A 17785-nucleotide genomic window follows, 5' to 3' on the forward strand; every position below is an offset into this window, starting at 1 on the left:
CCCACATCCTGCAGCAGAGCTGCAGTCTGTCCACCCTCCCCCCGCCTGCTCCAGCTTTCCTTCCAGCACATTCACATAGATGCAAATCCTGACTAGATTATTCCAGAACTGTTCTTGTAAACATTGCTGACACCCTATAGATACCCCACTTGGGACAAACTTCTCTGACCTGTTCATTGATGGCGGGTGCAGAGCCTGAGCGGACCAGTGATGAATCCCCACTGAGTGATGACACTGCTCCCAGGAAGTATTTTCTCATTCCTAGAAATAATATAAACTTGGCTGGAGGCCCCCGAGTGACCTGGCGGCAGTCAGATGCTTCCTCTTGCTGCTGGGGCTTTGCGCATGCCAGTCTTTGTCTGAAATGCTTTCCCTCTCTGCTGCGCATTTGACCACCAGACCTCCCATTATCAGTGGTCCTCCCGGTGAGCCCCACATGCCCAGGCCCAACTCCAGTGTTTCACCCTGAGTCCTCCCTCACCTATCAGGACCCATCCTCCACTGCAGCCTTCTGTGAGCCTTCTCCCAGCCTCCTGGTGTTACACTGTGATGGTCTGGGTACACTGATCTCTCCCCCAGTAAACATGAACGTCTCCAGAGCTGGGGTCACCTCACATGTGGACAGAGCCCCTGGCCCGTGGCAGTGCTGGCTGGGGCTGTGGGCCCAGTTGAAGGCAGTTCTGTGCACTCAGACAAATGGAGAATAGCACTGATGGGCCTAGCTGAGTCTCTGCAGTGCTAACCATCTCCTGTGTTTGTGTCCTTAGTTCACAGGAAATGGGCCCTGCGAAATGAACAGTGTCCAGAAGAGTGAGCACGAGAAAAACCTGGAACACAGCAAAAAGCGCTCCCGGCCCTCGCTGCTCCGTCCTGTGTCAGCACCGGCCAAGGTAACAGTCAGCTGCGTTTGTAGATGTCCACTAGTGTGGATACGGACACCCAGCATCCTGGCCTTCTCTGTAGAAGACCTGAGGAACAAGCAGCAGGCATGGGGCAGGGGGCTGAGTCTGGACCCTGGTATGGCTTGAAAGGCACCGGCTGTGGGACCTTGAGAAGTCGGCTCACCTCTAAGGTGGCTGTTCATCAGTTCCCCCAACTCACAGATAGTTATGAGGAGTGTTACTCCTTCTGCAAAAACAGAATATAATGTTCCATCTGTTCCTTTTCACCATCACGACTCTTGCATGGGCAAGGCCCCATATACAGTTGTGCAGGTTAGTCACTGCACAAGGTGCCCTGCTGAGGCGTGAGAGGGGCTGAGATCTAGCTCCTGTTGCACTCATCACCCATGATAGTGATTTTCTAATTCCATCATTCCTTGTGCATGTACTAGGTGACTTTTACTGTAAGGATGGGCTTTCTCTTTATCCCCGTTTATTTAGTTACTTATATCAACATGGACTTCAGGTTATAATCCATGACTATCAGTTTATCTTAATGCCCAGACTGTCCCAGATTTGGCCAGTTGGACCCTTTGTTCTGACTCCTATGCCCTCTTGACACATCCCATCATTCTTCAGGCTCTTGAGAGATGGTTTTGTGGCATCCTCAATGCCTCAAGTGTAGCCAAATTCAGGTCCTAGCCCAGCTTAGAGACAAAAATCTTCACAGAGATTTAAAACCTGGGCTTCTCCAGGATCCCACTAATGCTGTCCTCTTCCTGTCTCTTTCTTTTCCCCTTCCCATCACCGTCACGGGCCACAGGACAAAACAGGCAGGAGAGAGGTTTCTGATACTGTACCCAGGGGCACTGCTCCCTTGCTATTTCAACTTTATGATGCTCCTGCCTGTTAACAAAATCCTAAACTGCTGAGATTTAGATCCCAGACTGTGGGTAGGGCGGTCACGTTACCTTCACCTTTCAGTGGGTCACAGAGGTGAAGGTGGGTGGTCCTGAGTTCATCCTTGGGGATCCTGGGAAAATCTCATCCAGCATCCCATGATGGTTCCCATAAGGAGAGCTCAGTGCTAGAGGTGTTTTGACTCTAACAAAGATGGACAGAGGGGCTGTCTGTGGGATACACAGAGCTCTGACAGCATGAATTTCTCTCCACAGAAGAAAATGAAACTGCGTGGTACCAAAGACCTGTCAATTGCCGCTGTAGGGAAGTATGGGACTCTGCAGGAGTTCTCCTTCTTTGACAAGGTGACCACTGGGGCTCAGATGTGCAGGGTGGGAGCTCCTGGGAAGGAAACAGGTAGGGGAGCTCTTGGGTGGGTCTGGGAGGAGGGGCTGGCACCAGCTTTCATGGTAGAAGGGAGTGTGTACCATCACCGAGCAAGTGGCAGTTGGTGGGCAGGAGGCAGCAGAGATCAGGGTCCAGGCGGGTTTAAGGACATATCTACCACTCCTCAGCTGTGTGGCTTTTTTAAAGCAGGGATGGTCCTGGGATTCCCACCCAGGGTCAGTGGGCCGAGCCAGTGAGATGGCCCTGTGCACATGCTGTCTGAGCTGCGAATTGCTGCACAGAGAGTGTTGCCAGCAGACCACAGCCAGTCACTTTAGAGCATGCATTTGTTGGTGACTCTGCTTGCACCTAGTGTTGTCTGATCCAAGTGGGTGAGGAAGCAGGGATTGGGCCTGGCCTGCATGGCGCCCTGACTTGCTCTCCACACAGGTGCGCAGGGTCCTAAAGAGCCAGGAGGTCTATGAGAACTTTCTACGCTGCATTGCACTCTTCAACCAGGAGCTTGTGTCCGGCTCCGAGCTCCTCCAGCTCGTCAGTCCATTTCTAGGGTGAGCAGTACTACCCCAGACTCCTCACATGGGTTTTGTTTTTATAAACTCTTTGTCTGCCCTTCTTTGGGCTATCGCTTTTGAGAAATGATAGGTTTTTTGTTTGTTTTTTTTATGTAGTCTTTAAGTAGAAATTGTTGTGGAGATTGTTACAGGTTCACTTACAGTTGTAAGAAAGAACACAGATCCTAGGACCAATCCCCCCCATGGTAACATCTGAAGTCAGCACCACAACCAAGATGGTGACATTTGGGCAACCCATCCATCCTTGCAGATTTCCCTATTTCGTGTGTGTGTGTGTGTGTGTGTGTCTGTCTCTCTCTCTGTCTCTCTCTGTCTCTCTCTCTCTGTCTCTCTCTCTCTCTCTCTCTCTCTCTCTCTCTCCTGGGAAGGGTGGTGCGTCTACCACTACAGTGAAGATACTCAGATACTCAATGGCCCAAGACCCATAAGGATCCTTGTGCTGACCTTCGATACGCATGCCTGCCTCCTTCCTGTTCCCTGTCCTTGTCCAGCCCCAAGCCCCTGACAACCACCCATCTGTGCTTCATCTCTAACTTACATGACAAGTGTTATGTAAATGGAATTGTACAGTATGTAACCTTTCAGGATCTGCTTTTTCCACCAGCATAAAAACCCTGGAGATTCTTTTAATGTAGGCTTTTAAAATTCTAACAATCAAAATGCAGGAAGAATGAAAAACTATCTAGCATCCCAGCTGCCCAGAGAGAAACCCCATTAGCAGGTCAGCAACCAGCTTCCAGTACATCCAGCTACAGGATGTGGGCAGCTACTGTGTGGGCAGACCCCAGGCCAGGGCAGCTGCTGGGAAGGCAGGGACGTTCTAAGAGGTGAATGTGCATGCAGAGTTCATGCACAGTGCGCTTTAGGATGGGGGTTGGCCGCATCCCAGGGTTTCCTCCCCATCATCAGTGCTGTCACATTGGGCAAATTTCTTAGCCAGTCTGACCTCAGTTTCAGAAAGCTCCACCTGGGCTCTTAAGCCTTTAAAATAGAATCTGGAACATGGTGAGCATGCATTATACACAACTGTATGCGTGACCTATTTAGCCTCAAAGACAGCCAACCTCAGGGTTGTCTTTGTGGCTCTGTGACAGCAGGATCACTGTGCCAGCTGCCATAATAACTGCACCCTTTCAGTAGGATTTGATAAATTCATAAATCCAGGTGATAACTGAGGTAAATTGCATGAAAACCTTTCAATCAACATACATTATACTTGTGACAACTATCTACAGAGGGTGTTCCCAGGAGGTGACTCCCCATGGGAGGCTCCGGAACAGAGCTTAGCAGACTTATCTGTCAAGGGCCAAGGGTCAAGGGTCCGATCTACCCAACTCTGGCATTGTGCAAAAGAAGCCACAAGGAGTGAGTCAGGAATAGTCACTGTGCTAATAAAACTTTAATAACTCCAATTAAACTGTTCCAATAAGACAAGCATAGGCAGGTTGGCCATAGTTGGCCAACCCCGACCTCTTCCAGTCAAGGAACATTGCTGACCCAGCTTCTGACAGACTAGGTCATCTTTTCCAGCATGTTTCAAGGCCATCCTACAAGTGTACAAGTGGCAGGACCTGGCTGGTGACAAAGCTTTGCCAGTGGGTGGGGGAGGTGGGGGGTGCAGATTCACTCCCAGGTGGGGCTTGGCACATCGGACACTAGGTCCCACCTCTTGCGTCTCCTCCCCGACCTTGCATTCTGACTATAACCACAGGCATTTACACAGAGCCATTCTGAAATCTCTAGATCACTCCCAGAAAGCCCCAGGGGTACTGATTTAACCATTTGTCTTTATTTCTGAAGGAAATTTCCAGAACTCTTTGCACAATTCAAGTCCTTCCTGGGGGTGAAAGAGCTGTCATTCGCCCCACCCATGAATGACAGATCCGGGGATGGAATAAGTCGGGAAATCGACTATGCGTCTTGCAAGCGCATTGGATCCAGCTACCGGGCGCTTCCTAAAACCTACCAGCAGCCCAAGTGCAGCGGGAGGACGGCCATCTGCAAGGAGGTAGCTCCCCGGGGCTCATGTCATCTTGTGTGATACATGCCCCCTGTCCCCCGCAAAAACACTCGTCACCCCCATGTGTCCGATTAATGACTATCAACCCCCCCAAATGTTGAATGATGGATGCTGCTGGGATGTGGCAAAAGAAAATACCTGATCAGAGATGACAGTTTCTTACCCTATTGGCAATTTTGGTAAGCCACAGAGCCTGTGGCACTGGTGTAGGATTTGGCACATTCCTCCATCATTTTGACTTAAATTTATTTTTGCCATAAGCCTGCTCTGCCCCAGTTCACTGCCCTCAGCATGTTTCCTTTTAGCTTGACTATTGAATGTTCCTTTGGGGTTAGTGGACAGGCTGTTAATGTGTTTCCAGAATTCAAGAGTACCTGCTGGATTCCACAGTATAGTCCAGGTGTCGGCACACTGGCCTGTGGGCCAAACCTTCTACAAACCCAGCCTACCTGTTGTGTTTGTCTATCAAGTTTTATTGGCACACAGCCACACCCATTAATTTACGTATCGCCTGTGGCTGCTTTACCAGGACCGAGGCAGCATTGAGTAGTCCCAGCTGACTGCATGGCTGACAAAACCTGAGATATTTATTATCTGGCTCTTTACAGAGAAAGTTTGCCTACCCCTGAAATAATATTTGTTCACTTGACTAAAGTCATGTTTAAGACCACTTTAAAATTAATTTTACTATTTGTATGATAAGTGGATTTCCTGTAAAATCAGGATGGTATTACTCCTGTATCTTCTACACTGGACAACATAGTACACAGTCCTGGCCGCCGGGGCCTGTCATGCCAGTAACGGTGTTTCCTCTTGGCACAGGTGCTGAATGACACCTGGGTCTCCTTCCCCTCCTGGTCAGAGGACTCCACCTTCGTGAGCTCCAAGAAGACGCCCTATGAGGAGCAGCTGCATCGCTGTGAAGATGAGCGCTTTGAGGTGTGTGTGCTGGCACGGTGGGGCCCTCTCAGCGGCCCTGAGTCCTAGCCAGCATTGGGGAGGACCCGGGGTACATGCTGTCCCCCACTTCCATGGCCCTGCTCTCTCACTCTCCCCTGCTCACCTTCCTGTCCCTGGGATGTATCCTGACCCTCCTCAACCCCTTACCTCCTTTTGGTTCTGGGACTCCAGTGCTTTTAACAGGGGCAGCTTCTGGCAGGTCTCTTTTCTGCCTTGCTTTCCTCTGGGCTAGCGGGACAATGGTGCTTTTTCTTTTCATTTTTAAAATATATATATATTTGGATTTAATTACTTGAATTAAAATTAAGTTAGCTTAAGTTAATTTTTTCAAATTTTAGTGAGATCATTGTAGGTTCACATGCAATGTAAGAAATAACACAGAGCCATCCAGGTTCCCTTCCCCCAGTGGTAACAGCTTGTAAATTCATCACAGTATGACAGCCAGGACAGTGACGTTGACACATCTGCCCAGTTGGACTGTATTCGTATGTGTGCATGCCTGTGTTCACATGTGTGTGCATGTATGGTGTGTGCGTGTGGATTCGGCTCTCTGCAATTCTCCCCCCTGTGGAAGTTCATGTGTCCACCACCACAGCCAAGATACTGAACAGCTCCCCGCCACGAGGACCCCTCATTCTGCCCTTTAGAGCCAAACACCTCCCTCCTGGCCCCATCCTGGCAACATTGATCTGTCCTCCATCTCTGTCACTGTCATACATGGAATCACACAGTATGTACCCTTTGGGGATTGGTTCCCTCAGGGGCTAAATGCACCTCGGGTGCCTTTCTTTTGATTGCCAAACGAAACATCATCTTGATGCCCATGAAGGGAGTCAGCCAGCAGTAAGCGACTCACAGGTCTCAGTCCCTGAGCGCCGAGTCCTGCATTGGCACCTCCCCTGGGTAGATGCCAGCCCCATAGTCAGCCACACTTGCTCAGGCCCCCAGACCCTCACCAGGGTCCCTCCTCCTGGTGCCTGTCATCCCCCCTCAGACACGGAGTTTGTTATCTCCATCCAAGCATCCCCTCTGCCAGCCCAGGCCCTTCTCTAGGGCCCCGATGACCACCCCCAATGGCCGACCCGTTCCTGCCTTCCTCTCCATAGTTAGACGTAGTCCTGGAGACCAACCTGGCCACGATCCGGGTGTTGGAAAGCGTGCAGAAGAAGCTGTCCCGGATGGCGCCAGAAGACCAGGAGAAGTTCCGGCTGGACGACTGCCTGGGAGGCACATCGGAGGTGATCCAGCGTCGCGCCATCCATCGCATCTATGGCGACAAGGCTCCGGAGATCATCGAGAGCCTCAAGAAAAACCCTGTCACCGCCGTCCCTGTCGTCCTCAAAAGGTGTCCTCAGCTTCTGGCTGCCCCGTGGGAGCTCATTAGTGCTGTTTCTTACAGGCGTTATCAGGAGGGGTGTCTGTGGGGTCTCATTCTGGCTTACTGGATTTTCCATTTTTCCTTCATCTCCCTGTTCCCCTCCCGAGAGAAAAACACGGTTAATGGTTATCCTTCTAGCACATCCTGCTACAGACATAATCAGATCTGAACATGAAGAGTGGGACCTGTACCACAGCTTGCCTTTTATTTAGTAAGATGTCTTAGGATCCCTTCCATGCTAGTGAACAGGTATCAATTCGGTTGTGTGGCGGCCCTCATTCAGGTGCTGTGCTTGGCCTTGGAGTTGGGGAGCTGAGCAAGGCCCACACAGTCCCTTCCCTCACGAGATTGGCACAGTCCAGCCAGTAGCTATACAGGGCGTGGTCAGTGGCGGGAGCCAGGACTGGGAGGAGGTTGGTTCCGGCAGGAAAACTGGCTACATTGGATCTCCAGGGCCTTTGCTTCCTCTCTCCCTCCCTCTATTCAACACAGAACCCAGTGCACAGACAGGTCAGGAGCTGGCTGTCCCAAGTTCAGAGTGCTTTGGCTGGTCTGGGTGGACGGGCTGGTCCTACTCAGGGTGACTCAGGCAGGCACCCCCGGTCCTCCCCATGCTGTCCCTGTGTTGAGCCCCTCTGGTCCCTGCAGGCTGAAGGCCAAGGAGGAGGAGTGGCGGGAGGCCCAGCAGGGCTTCAACAAGATCTGGCGGGAACAGTACGAGAAGGCATACCTCAAGTCCCTAGATCACCAGGCCGTGAACTTCAAGCAGAACGACACCAAGGCCCTTCGCTCCAAGAGCTTGCTCAATGAGATTGAGAGCGTCTATGATGAGGTAAGGCCCTCCTCCACCCAGGTCTGAGCAGGCCCATCAGCCTCAGGCAGCACTGAGTCTCTGTGCCTCTATTTCTGAGCGGGTAGACAGGGTTAGTGACATCGCCCGCACAGGGCTGCGTAGGGGTGAGGATGATTATTTCTGTGGACTAGGGCTGGCCAGGAGAAGGGCTGCAGCGGCTCTGCTGTTGTCAGCAAGGGTCTCTCTCCTCTGTCCCTCTCTTTTCCTCCCTCCCTCTCCCCATGTGGGCCTTGATGGACCTTTGTTAGGTGCCTAATACTAGCAGCGTTCCCATCTCCACCGCTGTTGTATGTCATGCAGTGTTAGAACACCCAGAAGGAACATCCCATAACCCTTGCTCACAGACCTTCCTATACGGTACTATTATCCAGATTTTAGCAGTGAGGAAACTGAGGCACAAGAGGTGGCTACTTGCCGAGGCCAATTGCAGGAGATCAGGGCTTTACCTCCAGCTGCTGCACTGTGCCCTCTTGCCAGCCTTGGAACATCTGGGCTCATGGGGCCTGAACCACAGAAATGAGGTAGGGCCATGCTCTTGGGCTCTGAGGATCTAGGCCTTTTAAAAATGCACGCAGGGAGCAAGTTACTAACAAGAGCCTGCAGTGGGAGGCCAAGCAGGGAGGTAGAGGCTGCTGGACGTGGCTGTCAGGGAGATCGGCCAGAGCTCTGAAGAGTGGTGAGGGAGGGGGCACTGCTCCCAGACTGTACCCAGGTCACAGAGAGAGGGCAGCATCGATGACTGAGCACCTGCCTTAGCAGGGTCCCTTATCCCCCTTTATTCCTCGTGTAAGCAGGCAGTGGTCATACCTCCTCTTAGGGTACAGAAATGGAAGGCAGAGGAGCCAGACTGCTTGCCCGAGGTTTCCAGGCTCTTGATTGGCACAGCTGGGGGTTCCTGAGACCCACTTCCTTCCTGCCTCCCTCCCCCTGGGGCACCCTCAGCCCTGCAGGACCCACCCCTTGGACCCTGGCTCCACCCTGCAGCCTGTCTGGCCTCCTCGCTTTAGTCCTCAGGTGGGCCTTTGAGGCCTGAGTCCCCCCAACCCCAGCAGGGTCCATGGTGCATCATCAAATTGGGAGTGATGATGTGGCCCAGCAGACTCACCACTGACCATTGAGTTCCTTGGCTCTTTTCCTGGGGGCAGAGGAGAAAGGGACATTTGGCTGATGAGGGGCAGGCACAGCGTGGGAGGCCCAGGCCCTGCCCTTAGGAGGTCCCACCTACAGGGATGGCACCCACACTCACTTTTCCCAAAAGCCTGGGATCCCCACGTCGGGGGCTGACATCATGCAGCTCGAGGCAGTCTGGGAGAAGCAGTGGTTGTCTTCAGGTTTGGGGAAGAAAAATAATTAGCTAGATAAAGACCAAAGGGAGGGGTGAACCTAGGGACACAGTTCTTCAGGGAGAAAGAGCAGACGGGTTCATACAAAGGTCCTGCGCACAGCAGGACAGAGCTCATTGCCCCTGAAGCATCGGAGGAGGAGCACCGGATGCCGTGAGGCTGGAGAGGCTGCAGGGCAGCATGCCAGGTGCTGGGGTCCTCTCCTGAGCTGTGTGGGAGGGCCTGGAGGGGCGTGGTAGAGCTGGCTGTCTTCCTCTTGGTCAGATTGCTCAATGAGGAGATGGTCGAAGTGGGCAGGTGAACGGCAGCGGGTGCTGGGTGATAGGAGGACCGTGGAGGGGCCGGTGGCAGGTGGGAAGAGGACAGACAGGGTATGGGGTAGGTGTGAAGGGCTGAGGGAGGAAAGGGTCCATGGGTAAGCAGTCCCAGGTCTTCAGGTCTAGCTGAGCATCCATGAATGAATGATGGTGGGCAGAGAGGCCAGGGTATGCCCTGAACCTTCCTCACCCCCGTGGAAAGCTTGCACTGAGCAGCCCAGGTCAGCTGGAATTGGGTAACCAGGGAACTGCCCCCTTCACGTCCCCTGGCCTCTAGGTGCTGGTGGGAGAGAGTTTGGTCCCGTACTGGTCCTGCTGCTGTGCATTGTGGCTCCATTAGAGCCCCTCAGCCCTGGGTCCCCGTCTTGGGTTTTCCCAGTGTGGTCAGTTCCCAACCTGACAGCCACCCTGTCCCCAGCACCAGGAGCAGCACTCAGAGGGCCGCAGTGCCCCTTCCAGCGAACCACACCTCATCTTCGTGTACGAGGACAGGCAGATCCTGGAGGACGCGGCTGCACTCATCAGCTACTACGTGAAGCGGCAGCCGGCCATCCAGAAAGAGGACCAGGGCACCATCCACCAGCTGGTGCACCAGTTCGTGCCCAGCCTCTTCTCTCAGCAGCTGGACCTGGGGGCATCTGAGGACTCTGCCGACGAGGGCCGGGGGAGCCCCCAGGAGCAGAGCTTGGATCCCTGCGACCGGAAGAAGCCGGCGCCTGGGCCACAGAGTAGCCCCCCGGAGGAGAAGGGGGCCGCAGGCGAAGGTCCCACTGCCGAGCAGCCGCCGCCACCCCCGCCGCCACCACCCGTGCACAAGGCCCTGGACGATGTCTACAGCCTCTTCTTCGCCAACAACAACTGGTACTTCTTCCTGCGCCTCCACCAGACCCTGTGCTCCCGGCTCCTGAAGATTTACCGCCAGGCGCAGAAGCAGCTCCTGGAGTATCGGACTGAGAAGGAGCGGGAGAAGCTGCTCTGCGAGGGCCGCCGGGAGAAGGGCAGTGATCCTGCCATGGAGCTGCGGCTGAAGCAGCCTAGTGAGCCCCCCCAGACCCTGCCAGAGCCCCGGGATGACCTGCGGGCGCTGAGAGAGTGGCCACCTGAGTGGGCCCCAAGGGTTCCAGTTCATAGCTTATGTAATCAGAAATGTGCCCTTGCATTTTTTCTGACTTTTCATTTTGAAATGATTATGTTATCTCAGATGAGGAATTTCAAATAAGAAGTCACAAAAAGAAAGTCCTGAACTCCCTTCCCCAGCCTCCCCAAGCGGTGACACTCCTGGCTGTAGTGCCCTGGCCGAAACAGGAAACTGGCATAGCCAGACCACAGCCATAGCCGCTTCTCGCCCACCCTCCCTAAGCATGAAGCTCTGGGTGCTTTCCCCTAAGCCTGGATGCGTGGAACCACTGCCCAGCCGAGCTTCTATCCTGGAGCCCTGGGCCAGCATTAGGAAACCCATAGCAGGAGGTGGGGAAGGAGGGCTGCTCTGTTCCGTGGAGATTCTACAAACAGATTGACCCTGGTGGGGACCTCATAGCTGTGGCCCTGGGTGACCTGGTCCCCTCCTGCCCTCAGGTGAGGTAGAGCTGGAAGAATACTACCCAGCCTTCCTGGACATGGTGCGCAGCCTCCTGGACGGCAGCATCGACCCCACACAGTACGAGGACACCCTGCGTGAGATGTTCACCATCCACGCCTACGTTGGCTTCACCATGGACAAGCTGGTACAGAGCATCGCGCGCCAGGTGAGCAAGCGAGGGACTGGCGGCCAGCAGGCTGGCGGGAGGTGTAACATATGGGGCAGCAGCACCTCCCCTTGACTCCCTGCCTGTCCCTGCCAGACTCTGGTGCTCTGCAGTTTGCCCCATGTCAGCAGCTTCCTTTTTTTGTTCTCTTTTAAGATTTTATTGGGGGGTTGGGGGAGGGGACCAGCCAAGTTATTGTTCTTTAGTCTTCGTTGGGGAGGGCGCCAGTCACCATCTGGCTGCCTATCGGCAGCTCGTGGCCTCTAAGCTCAAGGTGCTGTGTTCAATATTAGTTGTGAGTGGGCAGAGCCACCATTCCATGCAGGGATCGAACCAGCAGCCTTGTTGTTAAGAGCGCACACTCTATCCACTGAGCCATCCGGGTGGCAGCTCAGCTCAAGGTGCGGAGTTCAGTCTTAGTTGCAGGTGGGTGTAGCTCACCATTAAACAGGCATTGTTGTTACACCAGCTGAGCCATCCTGCCACCTGTTGGCAGCTCAGCAACAGCTCAGCTTGGGTTCAGCGTCACTGGCCCATGTGGGAATCGAACTGGTTGCCCGGTTGCTCAGAGCTTATGCTCTTAAGCCAACTCTTAACCAACTGAGCCACTCGGCCAGCCCCAATATTAACCATTTTAAAGTGAACAACTCATTGGCATTTAGTAGATTCACAATGTTGTGCAACTACCACCTCTATCTAGTTCCGGAACATTTCCATCACCCCTAGAGGAGATCCTGTCCCCATTAACAGTCACTCCTCACCCTCCTCCCCCAGCCTCTGACAACCACCAATCTGCTTTCTGTCTCTGGATTTGCCTGTTCTGCACATTTCTTAGACACAGAATCATATACTGTGTGGTCTTTTATGTCTGGCTTCTCTCAACATGATGTTTTCAAGATTCATCCATGTTGTATGTAGCGTGTGTCAGTGAGTGCTTTGTTCCTCTTTATAGCTGAGTAATATTTCATTGTGTGGGTGGACCCCATTGTGTTCATCCATTCATCCATGGATAGACACCTGGGTTGTTGCCACCTTTTGGCAATTGTGGGTAATGCTGCTGTGAACATGTGCTTGCAAGGATTTGTTTGAGTCCCTGCTGACAAGACATTTGGGGTGGAAATTTGGCCGTGTGAAAAGAATCTTAGCCCACTTGGGGGGTGGGGGGATATCAGTGCCGTTCATCAGCATCATTTATAGTCGTGAAACATTGCTCACAGCCAGTTGTCAATGAGAGGAAACTGGTCTCAATGAGAGGAAACTGGTCACATGGATGTAAACAGCAAATTCCCAGGTGGGCCTGGTGTGGTTCTGACGTGGGTCCTGCTCAGTTACCATTGCAGTTGTTCTTCAACTTGACTTTTGTTTACTGATGATCAAATAAGGCTGTTCACTGTAAAGCAGAAGAGAAGCCAGGAAAAGAATGTCATTACTGCCCCCCCCCCCCGAAAGGGTCCTGGAAACATTCTAGAAAAGGCATTTCCTTCCAGGTTTGAGAAACTTCTTTATTTATTACAGAAAAGTGCCCAAATCCTAAGTAAGTGCATAGCTCAGTGGGCCTTCACATATGGATACTCGCACCCACTGCCCCTCCCAGCCACTCTCCACTGGGGACCCACTCCTCTGTTTCTGGTTTCTGGCCTTGAGCTGTATGTAAATGGAAGTACACCACCTGTCTGACTTGTGTCTGGCAGCGTGACTGTGTGACATTCCTGTCTGTTGACATGCCCATGGCTCCCTCATCTTAGCCTTGGAAGGGCTCCAGGGAATAAACTCCCATCTGGGCCCTTGGAGCAGCACTGCATATCTCCTAGTGGCTATTTGGGCATTTCCTCCATTCCCCTGAGTGGTGTGGAGGCAGGCCTGCCAGCCTCGGTAGAAGCTCCTGGTTTCCCAGTGGGCACTCTGCATCCTGCCCAGGGACGGGGATTAGCGATCTCCCGCATCTCTCCTGGGCTGAGGGGGCAGTGTGATCGCGTTGTGGTTTACATTACATTTCCCCAATAGCTTTTGGGGTTGGCACCTTTTTGTCCCTCTGTGGCTGTTTGGCTGTCCTGGCTTGTGAAGAACCCACCCACGCCATGTGCCAGTTTTCCTCATTGATGAGCCAGAAGCTTCAAGTTTTCTGGCTACAAGGATACATACAAAAAGACAGCTCTGCTCTGACACCTAACCCTTTTGTCTTCATCAGCCTTCCCATTTCCCTCTGCATGCTGAGCTGGGTCTCTGTCCCTCCCTCCCTGTCACCATCCACAGTCATGGCCACGGCGGCCTGGTGATGGGGAAGCGGGCATGGGGCCCTGCAGTTTCAGTGACTCGGGACACCATGAGGCCGAGTGCCTCACCTCCGGGCTGGGGTCGAGTCTGTCCCCATTGGGCCACAGCTCTGGGGACAGCTGTGGCTCCACCAGACCCAGCTGTCAATGCCCTGGACCAGATGCTCACAGGGCCCTTCCATGCCGATATCTGTAACCTGCCTTGGAGGGGCCGTGTCCACACTCTTTGCCTCTTTTTGTTTGTTCTTCAGCATTTCTTGTTTTCAGTAATAAGCCAGTGTTTATCAGGAACCTGCCATGTGCCAGGCACTGTATGAGACTTGCATATAACTACATGTTACTATATTGATTCAACAGAGCAACACTCAGGGTAGAACCCAGGCCCCTGAGTCTGGCCTGTCCGAATGCAGCTCGTGCTCCTGGGGCCGACTCACACCAGCTCCATCTGACCCTGCACCCTGACTATTTCCGTTACTCCCTTCTTCTTAAACCTGATGGTTTTAAATTTGTTCGTAGGAATTAAAGGAATTCATTGAGTTTATAGTTTTAACATTTAGGAACAGTAACCACCCTCCCTCTCAACACTTTCAGATAATTAACCATCCCTATTTTAGAACACTTCCTTCTGTATTTATTCTGGGTGTTTCTCGCACTCAGGCGGTGCTGGTCTAGTCTGGTTTGGTCTTCTCTGCTCTGCTCTGGACTGGTTTACTCTAGTCTGTTTTTTTCTGGTCTGGTCTGCTGTCGTCCTGTCTCCTCTGGTCTGTTCTGAACCCTGTACTGGTCACCCTCCATGGCCCATGGGATCCTGGCCTTCATCCCCATATCATGGGCTCTACCATGTCCTCTTGGGGTGAGGCGGGGACCCCAGCAGGAGGTGTGAGCGGCGGCTGTGCTCGCTCGTCCTGGGGGCACACACCCTGGCACCCACTGGCTCTCCCTCCCCACCAGTTGCACCATCTCGTGAGCGATGACGTCTGTCTGAAGGTGGTGGAGCTCTACCTGAACGAGAAGAAGCGGGGCGCCGCCGGTGGGAACCTCTCCTCCCGCTGTGTCCGCGCCGCGAGGGAGACGAGCTACCAGTGGAAGGCGGAGCGGTGCATGGCTGACGAGAACTGCTTCAAGGTGAGAGGCCAGCCACGCTCAGCCCCATATGAGGCTGGGGGCTGGGGGTGCTACCCTATTTCCCTGAAAATAAAACCTAGGCAGAAAATAAGCCCTCGCGTGATTTTAGGTGCCAAAATATGGCACCTTGGCATACTGAATATTTTAAGCTGAAGGAATTTGTAGAAAAGGCACCCTTCTTCCTGAAACAGGTCATAAAACCCTCATGTGAGGGGTGCGTGCCCTCCATATCCTGGAGGAATCATGCTAGGGCTTCTTCTCAGGCTAGGTCTTATTTTTGGGGAAACACGGTAGGTGGTGGGCTCCCACAACAGGAGGGCCCAGCCATTGTTGTAGGGGCCAGGGGTGGGGGGAAGGGGCGTGCTTAGGCTGCATCATAATTCTGCTACAGCTGGTCCCATACGCACTTCCTTCACTGGGCCTCTGGATACTGGCCCAGCCTCAGAGGGCACCACAGAGCCCAGCACATGGTCCCTGAAGGAAGGTCATTGATGACCTTTCAACCTTGTCCTGCGTTAGCCCTGCTGTTCCCTTGACTTCAGGCTTTGTCCTCTGCCTTCCCCAGGTGATGTTCCTTCAGCGCAAAGGGCAGGTAATCATGACCATCGAGCTCCTGGACACCGAGGAGGCCCAGACTGAGGACCCCGTGGAGGTCCAGGTGAGGACCACGGTGCCATGCCCTGTGCCTTGTGCACACTATGGGGCCAGGGGCAACCATGGTGGCATCCTGGGCTCCCACCCCAAGAGCACAGGCCACATGCTCTCCATGGAAGCCTGAGACGGGTGGGAGTTTCAGAGACCTCTCAGGAGACAAGGGTGTGTCCCAGGGCAGGCGGGTCGTGAGAGCCAGGCCGCTCTCCCCCAAACCCTGGCTCCCGGCTCCTCCCGTAGACAACGTGGCATCCCCGTGACCCCAAGTGGTGTGACCGCTGCATTCCCTGTGCTAAAGCTTAGCGCTCCAGGTCCCTAGCCATGATCACCAGAAGAACATCCTGGCCCACGCTCCAGGTCGCACACTCCACTAGGGTCAGTGTTTTCCCTTGTGTCTCTCACAAGGACACCAGGTATTGAATTTAGGGCTCACCCTAAATCCTGGGTGACCTCACCTTACCATGACTGTATCTTCAAAGGCCCTATTTCCAAATGAGGTCATATGAAAGGTGCCAGGGGTTAGGACTTAGACATGTCGTTTTCGGGGACACAGTTCAACCCATAATAGTGAGCAGCTCGTCCCAGTTTACCTGGGACACGCCCAGCTTTATCGCCAAGAGTCCCACATCCTAGGAGCTGCTCCCAGGCAGACCACAACAGTTGGTCCCCTGACACTTAACTGCGTCAGAACCTTATCTGGAGTCCAGCAGTAATAAGGAAGCTCATCAGAAATATGATTCCTGTTGCTGCCTTTTTGACCTCGAGTTAAGCCGCTAAGATCTGCGGACTAGGAGCTGAAGTGCCATGTCTGCTCTGGAGCTTTGTGTCCGGACAAATGGGAAGGTGCAGTGACACTTGGTGCCCTCGCGCAGCCTGGAGCAGGGCCCATAAGCCCAAGCTTCCTTCACAGTGCGGGCCCACCCCACCACCCACCACAGCCATGGGGGCTCCCCGCCCAGTGTCCTTCCTTGCCCGCTGCAGGGCTCCCCACACAGGAAACACTTTCCAAAACAAGTGAGGGTGGAGGCCTGCATATCCTGCCCCTTCTGGAAGTTTCCAGAATGTGGTTTTGTTAAACTCATGTCTGGAGGAGCCTCTGGCTTTAACAGGGTGGTGAGCAGATGAAGTCACTGGACACTACCAGGCATGCACACCTTGGACCTGGGTGGCCCCTGCAAGCCCTTTTGCTCACCCCCACCTCCAACTTGGTCTTTTTCTCTTCCTATTTCTGTTCATGTCCTGGTGTTCATTCCTGGACCTCGCTATCCTCCTCCATGTGGGTGCCTCCATCCCCCGTGTGAACTTACCCCATGACAAATACAGAAAGGTCGTTAACACAGAAGAGATTTCTCCATTTAAGCACAAAACGCCATAAGTTGTCTAATCGTGGCCAAGTGTGCACATCCCGGCCTAGCTGCAGTCTGGTGGTTTCCATCATGCATCAGGGTCCTCAACAGCTGCCATCCCCCTAAAGCTTTGAGAGTGATGGGGACACATTCCCGGGAGCTCTGGGCTCAGGTGCAGAGAGGCCCTATGCGCGGGAAGTCACAGCTGTGTCTCACTTTGTCCCCCAGCACCTGGCTCGGTACGTGGAGCAATACGTGGGGACTGACGGTGCAGCCAGCTCGCCCACTGAAGGCTTCCTCCTGAAGCCCGTGTTCCTGCAGAGGTGAGAGCACCCTCAAGGAGGCCCCTGTCTTTAATTGACACTGAACAACAGTGTTTCTTCCGTCTGGGAGCGCTTGGGCACCTGATGTGTGTGAGGTGTGGCCCTGCCCTCCTGAGGTCGGGGGTGAGCGGAGCAGTAATCCCAGGAATGAGGGAACAAGGCAGCTGCCTTGCCTGAGGGAGCAGAGGGGCTGGGGGAAGCGGGGGAAGGGCGAGCACCCTCAGGGAGAAGCTATTCTGGAATGGCAGCCATTCCAGAGGCAGGAATGATGGTTCATGGGACCGTGGACCAGAGGCTAAGGGGGGCCAGGTCTCATCTCAGGCCAGGTTGAGACAGTGGACTTTCAGATCAGTTTGGCCCGTTGGTGAGTGTTTAGATTCATGTGGGGACCACTTGCCAGGTGGGGACCAGCCTGAGGGGAGGGGTCCCCAGGGTCACAGGCCCACTGATGAGAAGAGAGAGGGTCCCTGAGACGAGACTGTCTCAGTGAGCAGGTAGAGACGTGGGGGGGAGAGGGACTGAGGAGAGAGGGGGGAGCAGATCTGGGGAGAGTGGAGAAGGAGGACCCTGGGCACGGGGGCTCCCCTGTCAGAGGGACCAAGGAAGCGAATGGGAGGAGCCAGCAGGGCTGGCCAGGCAGCCCCTCCCAGCGTTGCCAGCACCCAGATGTGCCTGGGTTTGCTTGTCCCT

The 17785-nt window shown here is 53.9% G+C and overlaps 1 protein-coding gene across 2 annotated transcripts in view; it reads left to right on the forward strand.

The window, feature by feature from the left end:
* Window positions 1-17785, forward strand: part of SIN3B (SIN3 transcription regulator family member B) — a 38235-nt gene that overhangs the window by 18002 nt on the left and 2448 nt on the right. For both annotated transcript variants that reach the window (XM_019641979.1, XM_019641980.1), the window contains 12 exons: window positions 768-890; window positions 2057-2146; window positions 2619-2737; window positions 4562-4769; window positions 5604-5720; window positions 6848-7086; window positions 7768-7951; window positions 10051-10669; window positions 11208-11377; window positions 14602-14775; window positions 15341-15433; window positions 17001-17095. In XM_019641979.1, the coding sequence (XP_019497524.1) occupies window positions 768-890; window positions 2057-2146; window positions 2619-2737; window positions 4562-4769; window positions 5604-5720; window positions 6848-7086; window positions 7768-7951; window positions 10051-10669; window positions 11208-11377; window positions 14602-14775; window positions 15341-15433; window positions 17001-17095 (2231 nt within the window). The remainder of the gene's footprint in view (window positions 1-767; window positions 891-2056; window positions 2147-2618; window positions 2738-4561; window positions 4770-5603; window positions 5721-6847; window positions 7087-7767; window positions 7952-10050; window positions 10670-11207; window positions 11378-14601; window positions 14776-15340; window positions 15434-17000; window positions 17096-17785) is intronic.

Source organism: Hipposideros armiger, unplaced genomic scaffold, assembly GCF_001890085.2.
Source record: "Hipposideros armiger isolate ML-2016 unplaced genomic scaffold, ASM189008v1 scaffold_64, whole genome shotgun sequence".
Lineage (NCBI taxonomy): Eukaryota > Metazoa > Chordata > Mammalia > Chiroptera > Hipposideridae > Hipposideros > Hipposideros armiger.